Source organism: Mizuhopecten yessoensis, unplaced genomic scaffold (genome assembly GCF_002113885.1).
Source record: "Mizuhopecten yessoensis strain PY_sf001 unplaced genomic scaffold, ASM211388v2 scaffold716337, whole genome shotgun sequence".
Lineage (NCBI taxonomy): Eukaryota > Metazoa > Mollusca > Bivalvia > Pectinida > Pectinidae > Mizuhopecten > Mizuhopecten yessoensis.
Genome location: NW_018480066.1, coordinates 461,638 through 481,434, shown reverse-complemented (window position 1 = coordinate 481,434; position 19,797 = coordinate 461,638). Strand labels below are relative to the sequence as shown.

Genomic DNA, 19,797 nt, shown 5'->3' with positions numbered 1-19,797 from the left:
TACTTCCAGTCGCCATTTTGTAAACAGGGCCTAATCTCGAACTGATGCGCGTTTGAAAGAGTTTGAAGTATTGCAAAGCTTCTAAACGATCATGCCCAGAACATACTCTCTAAGGATGATGTTTTTGATAAATTTACTTTCAATTATTTACTATATTTCTTTTTTGTATCACTTTCATTAATTCACAAAAGAACAAATTGATTTTTTCCCCTTTAAACTTTTTTCTTTCAAATGTTAAAAAACATATTTTTTGAAAAAATGTACTAGTGTCGAGATTATGATCAAACGCCGTCTGCTTCGCAAACATTCAGGAAAATAATATTTACAATGTATTGATATTATTTTTATTAACTAGTTTTTTCTTTAAACTATCTTTAATTAATAAATATCAAGATTTTATGAATTGAAAAATTGCATCTTATGACGTAACCGGAAGCGCACTTGATACGAGAACGTGACCCGGAAATACCTCAAAACATTATCAGGACAATAATAATAAACAGAAGTTTATCGAACATTAACAGATTAATACCGTATGTATTGAAACACTGATGTGCTAGAATACAAGGTAACACTCGTTTAATCCATTGCTATCACATTAAGTACTAACTGACATTTATGCGAAAATATCAGCATTAAATGTTTGCGATCGCGCAGACCTACTTTCGTTTTACAGTTGACATACATTTGTACATGTCGGCATCAACAGTATACCTTGACTTGTGTCCTTCATCGTGCCGAAGATTATACATAGGCGCATTCGAGGAAAAGTTCGTGATTAAAAGCTTGTGTGTGTGTTTTTTTTTATCTTAAAATTATCGGATAAAAGCATAGTGGCTGACTGGCATGTTACTTCAAAGAATCATTATTTTACGTTGAATATATATGTCATAGTATAAGCTCTCAGGAGCTTGTATTTCGACAAACATATATATACATATATAAATGGTAAAACATTGTAACAGTGATAAGGCAAACAAGGATTAAGGATTAGAGGCTAAATAATCATGCTGAACAAAATTTGGCATTAAAACCACTTACTTAAAAACCAGTCCAGAGGGCAGGTGATTAGGACACAGCATTTATTTGTAACCAGGAGCACGAGTTTGGTAGCCGTTAATATTAAAAGACGTTTTAGTATTGATGCTGCTCGTGACGCTATCAGTGATGTATTTTTCGCTTACAAGTTAAAGCGTTGTTATCCAAAAAGAAGAATAGTACAAATTGAAAAGTGTGAATTGTCTACAGCTCCTGTCAAAAGTCAAAAACATTCCTCTCATGTTCTTTCTCGTCACCTGGACGTTTGTAAGTTAGAACAGCTGGTTTCGCAGACGCTTAAACTATGTACACAATATATAAACAGTTATACCACAGTATTGTAATTGTCTCGGTATGGCTACGAATGCGTTCCAGGTCAGGTAATAGAGCATCAAATGTATTAAATTCAAATAAAGCACCACTTCACGACAATCATGGATTCATATGGGTACAATGTTATTAAAATAACATTCATACAGTGCATGCAAGCTGAAATTAACAAATCATTTGTTTAAAATAACAAGTCATCATTTCCATGAAATTATCCAAATAAATAAGATCTTTGTGTCAAAATAAACTTCAGGTTTGATTCAACAGCTATACATGGTCATTTAAGGACGGCCTCCCCCATTTGCTAGATGCATGCGTGTGGTGAGTTTGTGCATAATTAATTTGTGTTTTGGGAGTCTGTGGTATGTTCATGTTTGTCTTCTTGTGATAGCACAGGACTGATGCTGACTTTATAGTGTAATTTCACTGGAGCATACTGCTGAAGACACATCTTATTTTACGATCGAACCTCGTTATATCACCATCTTCAATAGCCAAGGGTTCATAATTTAAATTTGTACTATTCAACCTTAGCAGATTTAGCCTTGTGTTTAATTTCCCTCCCCTGCCACCTTGCATAGACCTTTACTAGCAAAACTTTTAAACAATCAAGATTATTTCAGCACTGGTCGCCTATGTATTCCCCATGGTTATCATTTACAGTTAGAATATGGCCAATTATCTCTACCAACCGATCATATACAGAAAATGTTGCTTTAAGTATTGTCCTCCTTTATTTTTTAGCTCACCTGCCCGAAGGGCAAGTGAGCTTATGCCATGGTGCGGCGTCCGACGTCCGTCCGTCGTCCGTCGTCCGTCTGTCCGGCGTCAACTTTTTAATTTAAACAACTTTTTCTCAGTAACCAAAAGGCCTAGGATGATGATATTTGGCCAGTAGCATACTGGAATCAAGGGCTACCAAGTTTGTTCAAATAAATGACCTTGACCCACTTTCAAGGTCACAGGGGTCAAATATATTAAAATCTTCAAACAACTTCTTCTCAATAACCAAAAAACCCAGAGTACTGATATTGGGCCTGTAGCATGCTGGGATGAAGGGCTACCAAGTTAGTTCAAATGAATGACCTTGATCCACTTTCAAGGTCACTGGGGTCAGATGTCTTAAAATCTTCAAACGACTTCTTATCAATAACCAAAAGGCCCAGGGTACTGATATTGGGCCTGTAACATTCTGGGATGAAGGGCTACCAAGTTTGTTCAAATGAATGACCTTGATCCACTTTCAAGGTCACTGGGGTCAGATGTCTTAAAATCTTCAAACGACTTCTTATCAATAACCAAAAGGCCCAGGGTACTGATATTGGGCCTGTAACATTCTGGGATGAAGGGCTACCAAGTTTGTTCAAATGAATGACCTTGATCCACTTTCAAGGTCACTGGGGTCAGATGTCTTAAAATCTTCAAACGACTTCTTCTCAATAACCAAAAGGCCCAGGGTACTGATATTTGGCCTGTATTTCAACCTAATGTCCTTGTTCGACATTCAAGGTCACAGGCGTCATATGTTTAAATCTTTCAATAGGTTCTTATGAATCAAACACTGATATTCTGCCTGTAGCTGTTACTTTTAGTCCACTTTTACGATTACGAAGTGTGAGATTAATACCAGGTGAGCGATGCAGGCCCATTGGGCCTCTTGTTTACATAAATCATGACATAGTCGACAAGGCAACTTGGAACTTGGTGCCGCCATTATTATTTACATGCACAGGGGCTTAATTTCTAACCCTCAGTTCACATATGTGTATTATATAATGCATGATATAAAAAAAGTATGTGGACCATAGGATGGTAATTTGTGCTAAGTCCCTGTGCCAGGTTAAATAATTTGAAAGCTTAGAGAACAAGGCTAAATCCGCTAAGGTTGAAACATGAATATGTGAATACAAAATGAACGCTTGGCTAGCAAAGATGACATGTATGGAATGTGCTTTTCTTAAGGGAGGCTGTATAAACACATTATGAATATGTAAAATCATGATGGAAGTCCATTTTACCCGAATTACCTGACGTTATTTTCAATACCTTCAGTTCATCTATATTTCCACACTGTTCTCTGTATAAGGGATAGGAATCAGTGTTTTTTTTGGTTTTATAAATTCTTGCAACCACTTTTAAGTCATTTGTATAGGAAAGGCCTGCCAAATATCTGATTCTTTGACAACTTTACTACAAATATATAGCAGGAATTGAACTTTCTATATCAACTGCACTACACTTCATATTATTTGTTGACATTTTTCTGCTACAATACATTGAGTTTCCTCACAAGATGCTGATAACCGAAAAGAGTCTGTAACATTAATCATATCTTTTAGAATACTGTGTTTAAAAAAAATGTTATACATGTATCTCTTCGATCCACTAAACATCAACAAACAACATTTAAACCCTGAATGAAGAATCGGGGATTTTCTTTCATGTCTACTACTTGGGGGACATTGAACAGACCAAAATAGATCTTCTGCTCCCATTGCAACACACTTGGGATCTTAAATCTTTCCTTTCTTTCTTCACTGTTCTGCCTTTCCTTGGTTGTGCCGCCTGAGAAGCATGGCGAACACTTAAGGACCAGTCTGTCCGTCATCACACGTTGTCGTTGGCGGCGGCAGTCACATTTATGTTTTCCAGACTTTTTTTCGCCACCATTTACCATATCAATTTGTAATTTTGTATGTGGCTCAATCATATTAGATTACAGATCAAGTTCGAACCGCGTGGCATTTTTTTTTTTTTGCTGGAGTTACATGTATGGGCCTTCACACATTGGAAGTTCTCATAATTAACTGTTTGCCATACTTTGTTCGTTACCGCTTGCCACTTAGTATGTGGCTATATCATAATGGATTACAGTTAGAGTCCAAGCTGGAGTTATGGCCCTTCGCACATAGGAAATTATCAAAATAAACCTTTTTTTGGACTTATTTCGCTACCGCTTGCCATATCAATTTGAAACTTTGTTTGTGGCTTTATCATAATAGCTTACAGAGTTTGAACCATGTATTAAAATTCCATTTTTGACTGTAGTTATGGCCCTTTTGCACATAGGAAGTTCTCATAATTAACTGTTTTCCATATTATTTGCACCTTAGTAAACATGTATAATGGTTCACAGTTTGAGTCAGAATCCAGTGTCCATGTTCTATTTTTTTTGGAGTTATAGCCCTTTGCACATAGGAAATTCTTATAAGTAACTGTATTTTTTCCGTCAACACATGCACTTCCTTCGAATTGCAGTTTTCTTCTATAGGTGACACCCGTCGTCATATGACCTTGGCTGAGGACATAAATCTTCTGAAACAGTACATCCTTTGAAGTCCTTCTGTATGGCTTGATGATGTTTTCAAACCAATGGTCTGGAGCATTACTTGGTAAGAAGACTGAATGCCGTTTAACAGAGGGTCTCTCTCATAATACTCTGGCTCCCTAGTGGGAGGAGTGGGGTCCCAAACGGAGATTCTCCAATTCAATTACACTATTTGTTGTTAGGACCCCTGCACATCTTTAGTAATCAGATTTTACGTCTGTCTGTCCTTCTATCTGTTTTTAGCTCACCTGCCAAGGACAAATGAGCTTTGCCCTGGTGCGGCGTCCTGTCCCATCCCGTCCCGTCGCGTCGCGTCGCATCCCGATTCAATGTAAACACTTAGCAACTTCATTCATTGACAGATTTTGGTCAAACTTTATTCAAAGGTCAAGTATGGGTATACTTCGGACATCTTTGTATTTCAGGGATCCAAGGTCAAGGCCAAGGTCACATTTGCTATATATAGAAAATCATCCCGTCCCGTCCCGTCCCGTCTCGATTCAATGTAAACACTTAGCAACTTCATTCTTTGACAGTTTTTGGTCAAACTTTATACAAAGGTCAAGTATGAGTATACTTCATAAATCGTTGTATTTCAGGGATCCAAGGTCAAGGTCACACTTGCTACATATAGAAAATCATCAACTGATTCAATTTAAACACTTAGCAACTTCATTCTTTCACGGATTTTGGTCAAACTTTATACATAGGTCAGATATGGGTATACCTTTGTGTTTCAGGGTTCCAAGGTCAGGACAAGGTCACTGTTGCTACATGTATATATAGAAAATATACAACTGATTCAATTTAAACACTTAGCAACTTCATTCGTTCATGGATTTTGGTCAAACTTTATGGAAAGGTCAAGTATGAGTATTCTTCGGACATTGTTGTGTTTCAGGGTTCCAAGGTCAAGGCCAAGGCAACTGTTGCTATACATAGAAAATCATCAACTGATTCAATTTAAACACTTAACAACTTCATCAAATATGTTATGGAGATGGTAATAACATACAGAAAAAAACATATGAATATTAAAGTCAACTTATCATTTTTAAGTGTAGGAACCTTGTGTGTGTGCATACATGGACTTAATCCAGTGTAATAAAATGTTTGTTTAAGCTTTTTGATAGCTTTTCAGCCTTTGATATCAAAGGTCAAGGTCACTTACTATTAATAAAACATCAGTTTGTGCACTGTATTTTTTTTATCGAGTCCTTCATGGAAGAAAGTGCCTACCTGGGATAACTTTTTAGGTCCAGTGGTCAAAGGTCAATGGGTCACTATAAATAGAAAATCTGTTTAATGCACTAATGCACAATATCTTGATTTCTCTTGGGCTGATTATACTCTTGACTTTATACAGTGCTTCCTCAAAGAAATTGCCTGCTTTGGATAACTTTCCAGGCCCGGGGGTTAGGTCTCTATCACTGTTACACTGTAAATTATAAAATGCACTACTTATATTTTGAGTTCTGTTGGGCTGATCCAGTGCTTTTATAAAAAAAAACACACTTGCTTTCACTAGTGTTTGCTACATGTATACCTAACCACAGTTTCTTTTAAATCTGCAATTAGCATAATTATGGAGAATAGTCACGGCGGCATTGAAAATATATATATAAATTTTATTACCGGTTAGCTTGTAATAATAATAATAATAATAATAATAGACACAAATACACAGCGTTAATACATGTATCTATTTTAAGGTCCATCGAAAAAATTGAACTGCCCAAAAAAATCACCACTTGCAGGACATATTTCATTACATGTTTCCCCTTGAGATGCCGAATTCTAATAACTTAATAAAACTGATCAATGTATTACGACAGAAAACTGATCAATGTATTACGACAGAAAACTGATCAATGTATTACGACAGATATCAAGTGTTATTTACCACTCACAGTGAGAAACTGTCACTTTTGCTACTGACGAGCTAGAATGTTATTTTCTAATCACTTAATTCGAAGCCGCAGATTTGTTGTTGATGCGACGGTACATGTAGAATGAGTGGTTTGCTGTGGTACTTCTTTGGTACATAAACTAAGATGTTAATTAACTATATTTGTAAGCAATTCTTACTAAATAATAGCAAAACACGATAGAAGTGTTCGGTTAACCAATTCAAAAGCGCGACGTCTTATTGTCTAGCATGACGTCACTGGAATATTCTAAATTATTACCCTCGGTAGCAGGGAAGATCTAGGAAACTGTTGCCCTCGGCCTTGGGCAACAGTTCCCTAGGTCTATTAATTGAACAATGTATCAGTATTCTGTCCTAATCGTGAAATATTTATATACTGTATCCAAGTATAACGGGAAAACTCTAAATACCCTCTATTCCGTCTTTTCGTATTGCAGAGTTATCTGTTCTTGTGAGCAAGTATTGATTGCTACGTCATTTGTTTGTGAGAGTAACGTCATTAGTTTTGAGAAAACGACGTAATTTTCTCACACAGACCAATGACGTAACAATCAATACCTGCTCACAAGAGAAGATAACTCTGCAATACGCAAAGACGGAATACCACGAATAGCTACAATATCACTTATATATATTTTCCAGCTTCATACTGAAGTTGATCTGGAAGAGCAAACAACAGTTACAAATGATGCAAACGATACATGGCACGTTGCTAAAAGTATTTATCAAGGAAATAAAAAAGTGGCAACTGGTCCAAAGAAACTGCATGGTGTAACATGGCACACACGGCTTATAGACAAGGCTGCAGCAGTCAGAACACATTGCTATCATGCCATGGAAAACTGTGGTGGTTCAGCTGAACATTTACTCAGAAACTTGGACAACATAGTTCTGCACTACCAAAACATTCATAACAACTGTGCTCCAGCATCCAGGTGTAAAACAGATGAACATTATGAGCAACAAAAAAAATGCAAACGGACTCGAGTGCTATAGCTTTTTTACAGAAAACAATTAAAAAAACTACAGATTTACAAAACTCCACACGATTTTGTGAAATGTATTGACACTCATTACGTGAAATCTTTCAACAATGCCGTATTAGTTTATCATGATAAAAGAATAGTTTTTTTTCCAACCAGGAATACAAAAGAAGGACCAACATGACAATCCTTGATTGCAAGAATGAAAATGTGGACAGAGACGTTTCTTCAGTGACAATGCTAGAGGATGCAAGAAATCCAAGGAGAAGAACTGTTTAAAAAAATCTCAAACCAAAGATATTTTCCTTTATTGAATTGATGTGGGAAATGGTGATTAATGCCTTCTATAGAAATTAAAAGTTGTAAATATGTATTTTTGTTGTTGTCTATTTGGTTTTCTGATTATCATGATCTAGTCTATTTCATTATCTCACCCCCAGACAAAAATACTAGTACTATAAGTATAGCGTAATACAGTATTATAAAATAATTCACATGGCACCTCACTGGTTGTGAAATGTATGATTATGTTCTGGGCATTCCCAATGGCTAGCTGACCATAGGTCTCTGGAGTATCTTCATAGGCATGGCTGTGTTAACAAACATTGCAGCTGGTCAGCTGATGTTCAGCCCTAATTATAATTAGGCAAAGGCTGGGCGGTAGGCACTACCGCAGACCGGGCTTTAAAATATCTTCATTGTACATGTACATGTCTTTCATTCCCGGAAGAAGTAAACGTTTACAAAATGATTCGTAACATGTCGGATAAAGAGCTATGGCGGGTTGCTATGCCTATTTCCCCAAAGCTATGATCCGCTATAGTGCGCGCTTCCAACCGTGCACTGTTATGACGCGTCCTCAGGTTAGCTCGATCGGAACCCGTGTCTAAGAATAGATTATTGTAAACAGACGAATTCAAGGCCATGGCTACTAATACATGCGTATTTCGCGTTATGCTGTATAAAACACAACATCGTACATTCATTACCAACAAGTTTGAAAGGATTTAGTTTTCGTTACTACTGCTACGTCATGCTGTTACTTGTTTTTTTTAAAGCCACACACACATCTTGATTTTGTTCTTTCTTTAACTCGGAATGATAAAATTACATATAGTTTTCGAATAGCTTGTCTTACACGTGTATTGCGCTCCTAACTTTGTGCTGCAGTCTTCCTGCATTTAAAACAAATGAGACTGGCCTCGACGATGAATTTCCCCGCATGTTCGGTAATATCTTTTCGATAATAACACTTCATTTTTTTTGCTTGTACCAATCCCATATATTTTGTATTTCGGCATCGTTTGTTTGCGTTAAGATAATAATTAAAAATACTAGTGCGAATTGTACGGTAAAACAATTCATAAATATCATTTAAAATGATGTCTCAACTACAAAGCGTAGCTGTACTGTACACGCATACAGGGTTTTGTTGACATGATTCCATAGAAGATAAATCAATAGGTATGTTATTAAAATATAAATTAAATGTTCTATTGATTTGAAAAATATTTATCACTTAATTTAAGGAAAATGATCACATGCCTAAATATTAAACAAAAGTAAAACAAACAAAAAAGTGAATCTGAATGTGGATTCGAACCTACACTGTTCACATTTTCTGGTCACAAGCTAACTGCATTACACATTAGGCTACATCGGACATAGACAAAAAGGGAAATACAAACTGCTTTAACCCAAAAACATCTGTCGCAGTTTTAAAAACTTCATCAACCCAGTTTTTCATTATTTTGAACACTTTCCCAAAGGTGGACCACTTTTCCGTCATACGATTTGTTTTTGCATATTCAAAAGTTGGTCCTCGGATAGGAAAGTATTGAACATAATTTTTTAAGTCTGGGAAACCTCTTCACTTTCATAGATATAGTGAATATGGCTATATTTGCAGTAATAAATCAACATTACCGAATATCTCAACAGTTCAAAAATTCATATTCAATTGGTTTTATATCTATTCCATGCATTTTTGCTACTAAAGATTATTTACTCATCAATATTTATTTCTGTTTTCAAAAATGCCGACTTAGGGAAATACGGGCAGTTTTCCGCCATACCTCTTTAAATATCCTCTTTTCAGTGCAGCAAATATCGCGCGGGGAAAGACATAATATGAAAAAAGTTTTCGATTACGCCCGTTTAATACAAGTGGCAGAACACTTTTTCTCTCTCAAATACCACGTTAATCTACTCGGTATATATTCTAGCTTCCGACACCGAAGCTCTGCAGTAAATGACTACGAGCGTCAACTCGTCAAACCCCTCGTACTCCCAACAGTTACATACCGAGAAGACTTTGGTTACCTTAACGTGCGTTGAATCACAAGTAATGACAGGTGCAAAAAGAGGAAAAGAAGCATGAAAATTACGAATCGAAGAAAATGTGCCAGAAAATTCCTTAAACTAAAATAATGCTTTAACCATTCACAATTTGGATTCCCCATTTTCTGTGCTATTTTGTGTAAAGGATAAGTAAAAATGAAACACTGGTCATTTTTCCGATGATTTATTTTGCTATATATATAAAACAGTAACAAGCAAAGAAACAAGTCAAGATTTGCTCACGTGACTAAAACAAAGTATATGAGTCGAAACGTGTGGAATATATGCTTTTTCCTAAGTGTCTTGATGTTTGAAAGCCGTCTTCGATATTCATAAACGTCGAAACGTTTAATGTGTGGAGTGTATATTTCAAGATCTGGGCAAAAGGAGACAATGTATTACCTCCCTTTACACGATCCAGCACGCGTGCAAGGGCGTGCACTTTTGAATTTAAATTGAGGAAATTCAGGTGCGTTCTGGAAAGTAGCAAACACCGAAAGCTGTTTTAACATCAAAATACTTAAACTTGTAAATAAATTGATTTTCATCTCTTACTATCTATGTGTCTATTACAATCCACACCTTTTCCCTAACTAAACGAAGAATACTACACAATCATAGACACCCGGATATATACCGATACTGGACTTACACAGATATACCAGCTAATGGAATGCAGTTATGAATCAAGGTATAAAACAATGTGACATCCTCTACTATATGCTGGAATGGAAAGTATCAGAATGAAACAGTGAAGGCGTTCGTGACCACCTGTATAAGTCTCGCTAACGATGGACCATGGTAATGGTCTCTGAATGATAGGTGCTTTATGTATCATATATATATATTATTACGAGTGTCCATGTGCCATTTTCTGATGCATAGAATGATTTAGTCAAGTATCGCCCTTAATTACGTAATCGTTTAAGTATCCCATGGTTATGAATTTATATTCACTCTCAGGGGCGTTTCTAGGATATTTGAAAGAGGGCGTAGAATCAAATTTGCAAACAAACAATAAAACCTTTTTGGACTTTTTTTTTTGCTAACAAACATAAACTAATTGTGAAATGCACTAATGTAACGGTTCCTGACTTGGAGCATGTATATTTTATAGTTAAAGTGTCAGGGTTGAGATGATTTTAAGGTCTTTTGATGCTTTTGTTTTGACGTCAACATCTTTGACGATTTCACGTGGTTAACAACAATGGATACTAATCGCAGAGTCGAATACGGCGGAGAAACGAAATTTTACGGATCACCCATAGGATGGGGGAATCAGTATAAAAAGAAATCAGAGTATGTGTTTAATTAATGAATATGATGAATTGCCATATTCAATATGATATTAGCAGATTACGATTTTTTTTTTTTTTTTTTTTCATATATTAACTCCAGTACCACCCTTCATTACATATATTCACTCTAGTATCAACATTCATTCTAGTACCACCATTCATTACATATATACACTCTAGTACCACCATTCATTACACATATTCACTCTAGTACCACCATTCATTACATATATTCACTCCAGGACCACCATTCATTACATATATTCACTCTAGTATCAACATTCATTCTAGTACCACCATTCATTACATATATTCACTCTAGTATCACCATTCATTACATATATTAACTCTAGTATCACACTACATTCGAAATTTGTTCTGGTATTAACCATCATTAGAAAACTGACCGGTTTATATCTCTTTAATTTTCAAGATAAAAAATAAAGCTGCAATGACTAAACGGTCTAAAGATGGTTTTCAATATTGCACTCATGTTGAAAATTGAAGTTCGTTTCGAACAAACACAGACTTCATTGCTTCACACTGAACGACAAAAACTAGGAAACTATTCCACACTTCCCACGCACATTCCATTTTAGAAGATGTGGCACAGAAGCCATGATTAAGTATTGCCGACTCGCGGGCTGCACCCGATCTCCAATGCACATGCATTTCTTGGTCTTAGAAGTATATTGCTCTTGATGTAGAAGACAGTCACTTGGAATCTGAGTACACAGAATTGTGTAAGACGCAAGAACATTAATTATTCTATCAAAGGAATATGTTATTGTTTAGGTAATTAATAGTGACTTTTTTGTATGGTGGCATATTTCTGCCACTACTTAATTTAACACGAGATAAGTGGACACATCACTATCGTTATGTCGACTTATCTTGATCATTAAGTCTTTCATGAAATGAAAGTCGAAGTCGAAGATGACTAATCAATATATTGAGCAACAAAATTACATGTATCTGGATTTATTTTGTGGCAGGATTGAATATGGCATCACGTTTTCAGCATGATATACTTTCAATTACCTGTACCACACAGTTTCACTAGTTTTAACACATTCTGTCTAAAGAGATCCACAACAGGTGAGTCATGCGTGCCGATACATTTCATATACAAAACCATTGAACACATAGGTAATATTCCGATATAAACATACATGAATAATGTCCAAACAATGTTACAGTTGTGACGTCACGATCATCATATGATTATTTAATTAATGAATATTAATTAAATAGGTAACAATGTCCGATAAAAAAAATCATGGCACATTTTGTGAACATAAAATTACATGAAAATGATAAAACTAATAGTATCTTATACTGACATACTTAAGTCCGATACAGTGTAACACGTGCAACTTTGATGTTACACATCATATACATGTATAGTACATCAACAATTAACGGAGACTAACACAGAACTATCACATTAACACTATATCACAGGAAAATCTCGCCACTTTTAATTGGCTCTGACATCACGGAATCGCCCGGGAAAGCCGTGGAGTCCAGAGTGGAAAAGCTGGGAGCGGGCGTTAGGGACGTGCCCATGTTGTGGTAGCCCGGGAGACGGTCCATACTTATATCTGTCGTGTACAGGTTCGCTGTGCTAGATTGAATCTTGTCCTCCAAAGCACGCGCAGCTACCCGGTCTCGTTTTAATTGCCGGAAGTTCGTAAGTAAAAAGGGTACCGTAAAAGCGCCAAGAACAAATGGAACAGTACTGGACAGCGCTGATATGATGAGTGACCACGGGATGTCTATTGTTTCGTGTCCGCCCAGGTCGACATTCTCCTTTATAAGTTTGCCAATAGCTACCCATGCCGTGGAACCTGTTAAAAACAAGCATTATTGGTAAAGTACCAAAGGTAGTAGAGACATAGAGAACATAATATGACAAGTACACGTACAGCACGTTAGTGTACAATACAGACACACACTATCTATGAGTCGTCGTTCCCTGTGTAAGGGAGTCTAAGGAACGACAACTCTGGGTGGGTTGATAGTCACATTATAATACAATATAATAATACATGGTATCAGAGTAGATCACAAGTTTTCATAACCTGTGTTACAGATAAAATAATCCCATTTCTACGACACCCTTCACATTGGGGTGACATTTGACCAAGGGTTGATCTTAACCCCTAACATGTCGGAATAGGTCAAAACATACCGACTATAACAAATTATCGGGGCCCAAACCCCTCCTCACTACTAGAAGGTTGTTCATCCACCAGAAGTGTGATTTTGTGGTGCGAACATTTTAGACCCCGTCCTACTAGTTTACAGCCACTAAACTAGAAGGACGGTAACTTCTCGAAGTCTGAAAATTGACAACAGAGTATGGGTGTATAATGATACATGTACCATTATTGTGGGGTATATGATCTTAACCTTATAATTCCTGCCTATCAGAAAATCCAATCATATAACCATATAGTTATAGACTGACTTGTGCTACTACTGGTGGGAAAGAACATGCCGTTTTTAGTAGTACAGGTGTGATAAGAAAACGCTGTTTATTACGTGTTTCCGCTGATGGACAAAACTCTTTAACTTGTCAAAGACGTTTTTATGCATCAAATTTTCTGATTTTCGAAGAAGCAGCTATAATTGACACCCTCAGCCTAAATGTCATACCTGAAGCGACAAGAAGGAGGCTCCCGCCCAGGCCGTACCCGAGGTAGTCTTTGCTGGCTCTACGATGTCGGTACACTGTGCCAAGGGCTGTGGCTGCAAGGCACACGCATGCGGCAACCATCGTCTCGATCTCATACTCCAGGAAATTAGCTGGAAATCAAATGGAGTATCAATAGCAAAAGGTATCTCTAAGCTGTAAAGAAGAATTTAAAATTACACACACACGTTATGTACTTATAGGACGATGGTATAGAAGAGCCGTTCAATTTGTCTAAAAAAGTGAGCTTGGGCAATATTATGTTTCATCATAGTCCAAGACTTTCGTTATATATGTTTATAGAGTATCGCAGATCACCAAGTTAACTAATTCCTTTGTCATAGACACACTTCTTCATTGAATGCACTCAAGCTTCTATGCCACAATGATTTAAAATTAATGGCAATTTTTGTCAAGGTGATGCCGGAAAAAAACTTGTTTTGATTTGGAAGGTAACAAAACTAGCGACTGTAAGTATAAAACCAAAGCTTATTTAGGGTTTTCCAATTCAATGATTGTTTTACAGGATATATTATCGAAATGATCAGCCATTCTTCTCGTACAAAACTGTTAAGATACAGTTACATATATATCGTCCGAAAACTGCATATTTTGTCGACCATCCTGGATAGTAAAAATGTCATACATTGTAGGCAAACCTGTCGTCATATGACATTGTGTATATAGAGGAGACGTACAGACAAATATGGTCTTTGTGCCGATTATATTTTTCTTCTATAACCAGGATTATCGAGAAACTGACTCATCCGGACTAAATTATTCCAGGAAATGTCTCTGTACATTGGAAAGTGCCTGAACTAGGAACGTCTACAGTACACAGCTAAAATTATGTCCGGACTAATAATGTTTCGTTCTATGTTACACAGTAAGTATGTCCGGACTAATAATGTTACGTTCTATATTACACAATTAGTATGTCCGGACTAATAATGTTTCGTTCTATACTACACAGGTAGTATTTCCGGACTAATAATGTTTCTTTCTATATTACACAGTTAGTATGTCCGGACTAATAATGTTTCGTTCTGTATTACACAGTTAGTATGTCCGGACTAATAATGTTTCGTTCTATATAACACAGTTAGTATGTCCGGACTAATAATGTTTCGTTCTATACTACACATTTAGTATGTCCGGACTAATAATGTTTCGTTCTAAAATACACAGTTAGTTTGTCCGGACTAATAATGTTTCGTTCTAAATTACACAGTTAGTATGTCCGAACTAATAATGTTTCGTTCTATATTACACAGTTAGTATGTCCGTACTAATAATGTTTCGTTCTATATTACACAGTTAGTATGTCCGGACTAATAATCTTTCGTTCTATATTACACAGTTAGTATATCCAGACTAATAATGCTTCGTTCTATACTACACAGTTAGTATGTCCGGGCTAATAATGTTTCGTTCTATATTACACAGTATGTCCGGACTAAAAATGTTTCGTTCTATATTACACAGTTAGTATGTCCGGATTAATAATGTTTCGTTCTATATTACACAGTTAGTATATCCAGACTAATAATGCTTCGTTCTATACTACACAGTTAGTATGTCCGGACTAATAATCTTTCGTTCTATATTACACAGTTAGTATGTCCGAACTAATAATGTTTCGTTCTATATTACACAGTTAAAAAGTCCGGACTAATAATGTTTCGTTCTATATAACACAGTTAGTAAGTCCGGACTAATAATGTTTCGTTCTATATAACACAGTTAGTATGTCCGGACTAATAATGTTACGTTCTAAATTACACAGTTAGTATGTCCGGACTAATAAGGTTTCGTTCTATATTACACAGTTAGTATTTCCGGACTAATAATGTTTCGTTCTATATTACACAGTTAGTATATCCAGACTAATAATGTTTCGTTCTATACTACACAGTTAGTATGTCCGGACTAATAATGTTTCGTTCTATATTACACAGTTAGTATGTCCGGACTAATAATGTTTCGTTCTATATTACACAGTTAAAAAGTCCGGACTATGACGGTGTCACTCTACATTACACGGTCTAGAAAGGTTTTTTTCTTTATTACACAGCAGAGATACGCAAAGAAACGAAACGAACGGTGATTTGTGCTGTGCCGTGGCTGCCAAACGTTATCACAGAAGGGCTGACGCTGAGGAGATGTTCCAAATCGTTTGTTATATTTGCTTGACATACATTGCGTGACATTTAGGATAACTAATCACCAATTATGTACCCCTGATAGACCTAACCTTCAATTAATTCACAATGACAATCGATAGAGGAATATTCCTAGACAGGAAGTCTACACAGGCGCATATTTCCACTACATAACCGCCGCAGACTACACTGTATGTTTTTTTTCCTATTATGATAAAACCTTTAAAAGAAAATAATTTCAATTTAATTATTTATAATATTTCCGACTTAATTTTAAAATTATTTACTTGCCTTTTTAACACCCTTATATTGTGGTGTCAGTTTGTGCTATAGCTTTGAACGTATTTTGATCTCAGCTGTGAAACAAAATGGTTATTACATTGTATATTTTATTGAAAAAGTAAAATCTGAATTTGTTTATGTCTGCATACGGGACATGGGGAGAAACAAAGAAGAGACCTGATATGTACCACTGCACATCCGTTATGAGGAGACTTAGGAACCCCGTTTAGAATCGAGATTTTCTATTGTGTCTTCTTCAGGTAATTTGAAGAGCCAAACATGACATGACGTCCCCATTACAGCTCTTGGTATTTCCATTTTTTACCCAAGATATATATACCAATGTATCTTTTTCACTTGTTCATGTACATGTATAGTTCACATATTAGAACGATACAGAAAAAAAATCAACCGAAGAGGTAAGATTTTAATATATGCCCAGTGCCAAGTCCTAAATGTATGCTCGATTTACTATACAATATACGCCCATTATGGTGACGTCATCAATTTTTGTTTTCATTGTGCCATCATCAACATATTCCGTCTTTGCGTATTGCAGAGTTATCTTCTCTTGGGAGCAGGTATTGATTGTTACGTCATTGGTTTGTGCGAGAAAATTACGTCGTTTTCTCAAAAATTGATGACGTTACTCTCACAAACAAGTGACGTAACAATCAATACCTGCTCACAAGAGAAGATAACTCTGCAATACGCAAAGACGGAATTCGTGGTTCAGCTGGTGTAGCTTATGAATATCATAAGGCGTAGTCAGAGAAATCCCTTTACAGTGAAATTCCTATATAAATCTGTCCTTGTTGCAAGAAAAACTATATCCTCAGTTTTGTCCTAACATTATTGATTTTAATCAAAAATGTATAAGTTAGCTCAAACCGATCAATAAGTAGGTTCTACATGTAAAAAATTGGTGTAAACGATAAACACATGATATGAAAATGCTTCATCAAAACGCGTGACTCCGTTAAATATAGTACATGCCCGTGTATTGATCGCAAACAGTCTACAGACTCACGATTCACTTAATTTACATTATTCAAAAGCACGCCATCTGTATGTAGCTAAAAAGGTTATATTTCGACAGGTCTTTGTCAGTAAGGGAGATTTACAAATATGGCTTTGTTGTCTGACCATAAACCCAGTTGAGGGTTGGCGTGTTAAGGAACTGTCCGTTTGGTCTTCCCTGACCTTTGGGGAAGTTGAATGACCTTCAGGTCCCGTTCGCTTGGCTTTTACAATAAAGGCCGACTTAGTTGGACTACATTTGTATATACACGTCTTCTTCAAAACCAAAATACCACTAAAAGTGTCATTTTAAGAACGTATATATAAATATTTTTAAAATAAGATTTTTCTTCAAAATTGTGTAAAATCGCAATAATTAACTATATCGATTCAAACACACAAACATATAATGGCAAACATTTGAGTAACGCTTTCTGCCCTGTAAATCTCACGAATGTCTTCAAGACAAGGAAACGTCTATTTAAGTGATACCCGTGTCTTCCTTACATCGGGAAGTTTTTCATCCCAGCTGAAAAACCTTACTGTTTTCTCAAAAGAAACCAAGGGAATACTTTGGGAACAGCATTGTAGTTACTGTGCTAGATTAGACCGTCATTGGCCGGGTTCACATTATCATCCTAAATCAATATTTTATATTGAATCTTCAATTGAATTACTGTTTCCGCAGTTAAATGTGGAGACTTGGTTTTAGTTTAACAGGCGTACAGAGATCATATCTGCTAAATCTGGATCCAGGAAATGGAGATATAGTTACATATATGGGTTCGATTTCTTTCTTAAAAGTATGTCCCTTTACTTCACTGTGCTATAGGTAATGTGTTTAGAACAAAAAACTCAGCATAAAATACCTCTTCGGCTCTGTTATACGATTACACTTATGAAATTATCGGCATGCATGTGCTTGTGTTTTGGCGTAATACATATATATGAAGAGTGAAAAAATGTTGGAAGAATATTTCCAGCATTTTCGAATTCCAAGTTATACAATAAACAAAATTTACAAGTTGATTATATCTTTTCTACCACGTCAAAATGTAATGGTGCGTGTTTTCGTTTTAATCTCGTTCTCTATAAAGCAATGAGACCTAGATAATAAAATATTTAAATGTCTATTCGTCTGCACGTGCAAACAAATGTCACCGATTGTGCAGAAGGTGCAGGAAGAAGAAATAAATTTAATTAATCATTAAATCCGGGGATGAAGAAGATTAAACAATAAGGACTTCCGGTTAGGTGTAGGTCATTGATATACACCTACATGACATTGCCCAATCAATTCTTTAGGGAAAATATTCATGACGCACTCAGTAACAGCAAACACCAGCAGAACTGCTCCGGTGAAGCGTATACCATTGATATACCAACATGACATAGACTATTACGTGTACCAAGGCTAGCATATCTGCTGTTTCTGTACGAGATAGCTGCGTAAACAGAAGCAGACGTTAACAGATGACGAAGGGGTATCTGAGGAAATGATTTGCGGTTCCACCAAGCATTACATTACTAACAGATCTATAGGATCACTATTGCAAATTATGTGGAAGTATAATAAGAGCAACACGACAGTCCAAGTATGACTGGTTGCAAAGTAGCACTAATACAGGGTAGGTATAGATGAAGGCATAATGGCATCATTTATGTCCTAGATGTTGTTGAAGTGGAGAGAAGGAAGATAAGAACTACGCAAAGCGGGGCAGTCTTGGACTACGGTTTGTGAAACCAGGGAGGAATCCTTCTATTTTTGATCGTTCGCAAAGTTGGGAGAGGCGATAAACCGGAACATAAAGCTTGTATTTCAATGCATTTCGGAAACAACTTTAGAGTATGGTATAGTGGCTAACGTATTCGCCGCAGAGCTCACCGTACCAATGGAAGGACCGTTTGTTTGTGGTTGAACACCCTTGCAATAGACAATCAATGTCACAAGCAGACTGGTGCCTAGGTCGACATCCATGATCGTCCAAAAGAAAAGAGTAGGCAAGTGTGAAAGGATATAGATCCAAAGTGTTGCAATGGGGGCAACATATACATTATGGTTTCTTCCGTGTTCAATAAGCAGAAAGCACGGAAGAAAATCCTCTATTCTACAGGGACCACCACATTCTAGTCGTCTCCTAGGATTACACGCAGTGGCATAGAGCAGGCATTGTCTATCCCCAAACCTGTAGGATTATCAGGGGGCATAGAGCAGGCATTGTCTATCCCCAAACCTGTAGGGGTTATCAGTGGGCATAGAGCAGGCATTGTCTATCCCCAAACCTGTAGGGGTTATCAGGGGGCATAGAGCAGGCATTGTCTATCCCCAAACCTGTAGGGGTTATCAGGGGGCATAGAGCAGGCATTGTCTATCCCCAAACCTGTAGG

The 19,797-nt window shown here is 36.6% G+C and overlaps 1 protein-coding gene across 1 annotated transcript in view; it reads right to left on the bottom strand.

Moving 5' to 3' along the window:
- Positions 1-11,337: 11,337 nt before the first annotated feature.
- LOC110443293 overlaps positions 11,338-19,797 on the bottom strand; it is a 26,755-nt gene continuing 18,295 nt past the window's right edge. The window contains exons 2-3 of the mRNA XM_021487434.1: positions 13,909-14,058; positions 11,338-13,097 (exon numbers count right to left, since the gene is read on the bottom strand). Of these exons, the coding sequence (XP_021343109.1) occupies positions 12,706-13,097; positions 13,909-14,058 (542 nt within the window). The 3' untranslated portion in view covers positions 11,338-12,705. The remainder of the gene's footprint in view (positions 13,098-13,908; positions 14,059-19,797) is intronic.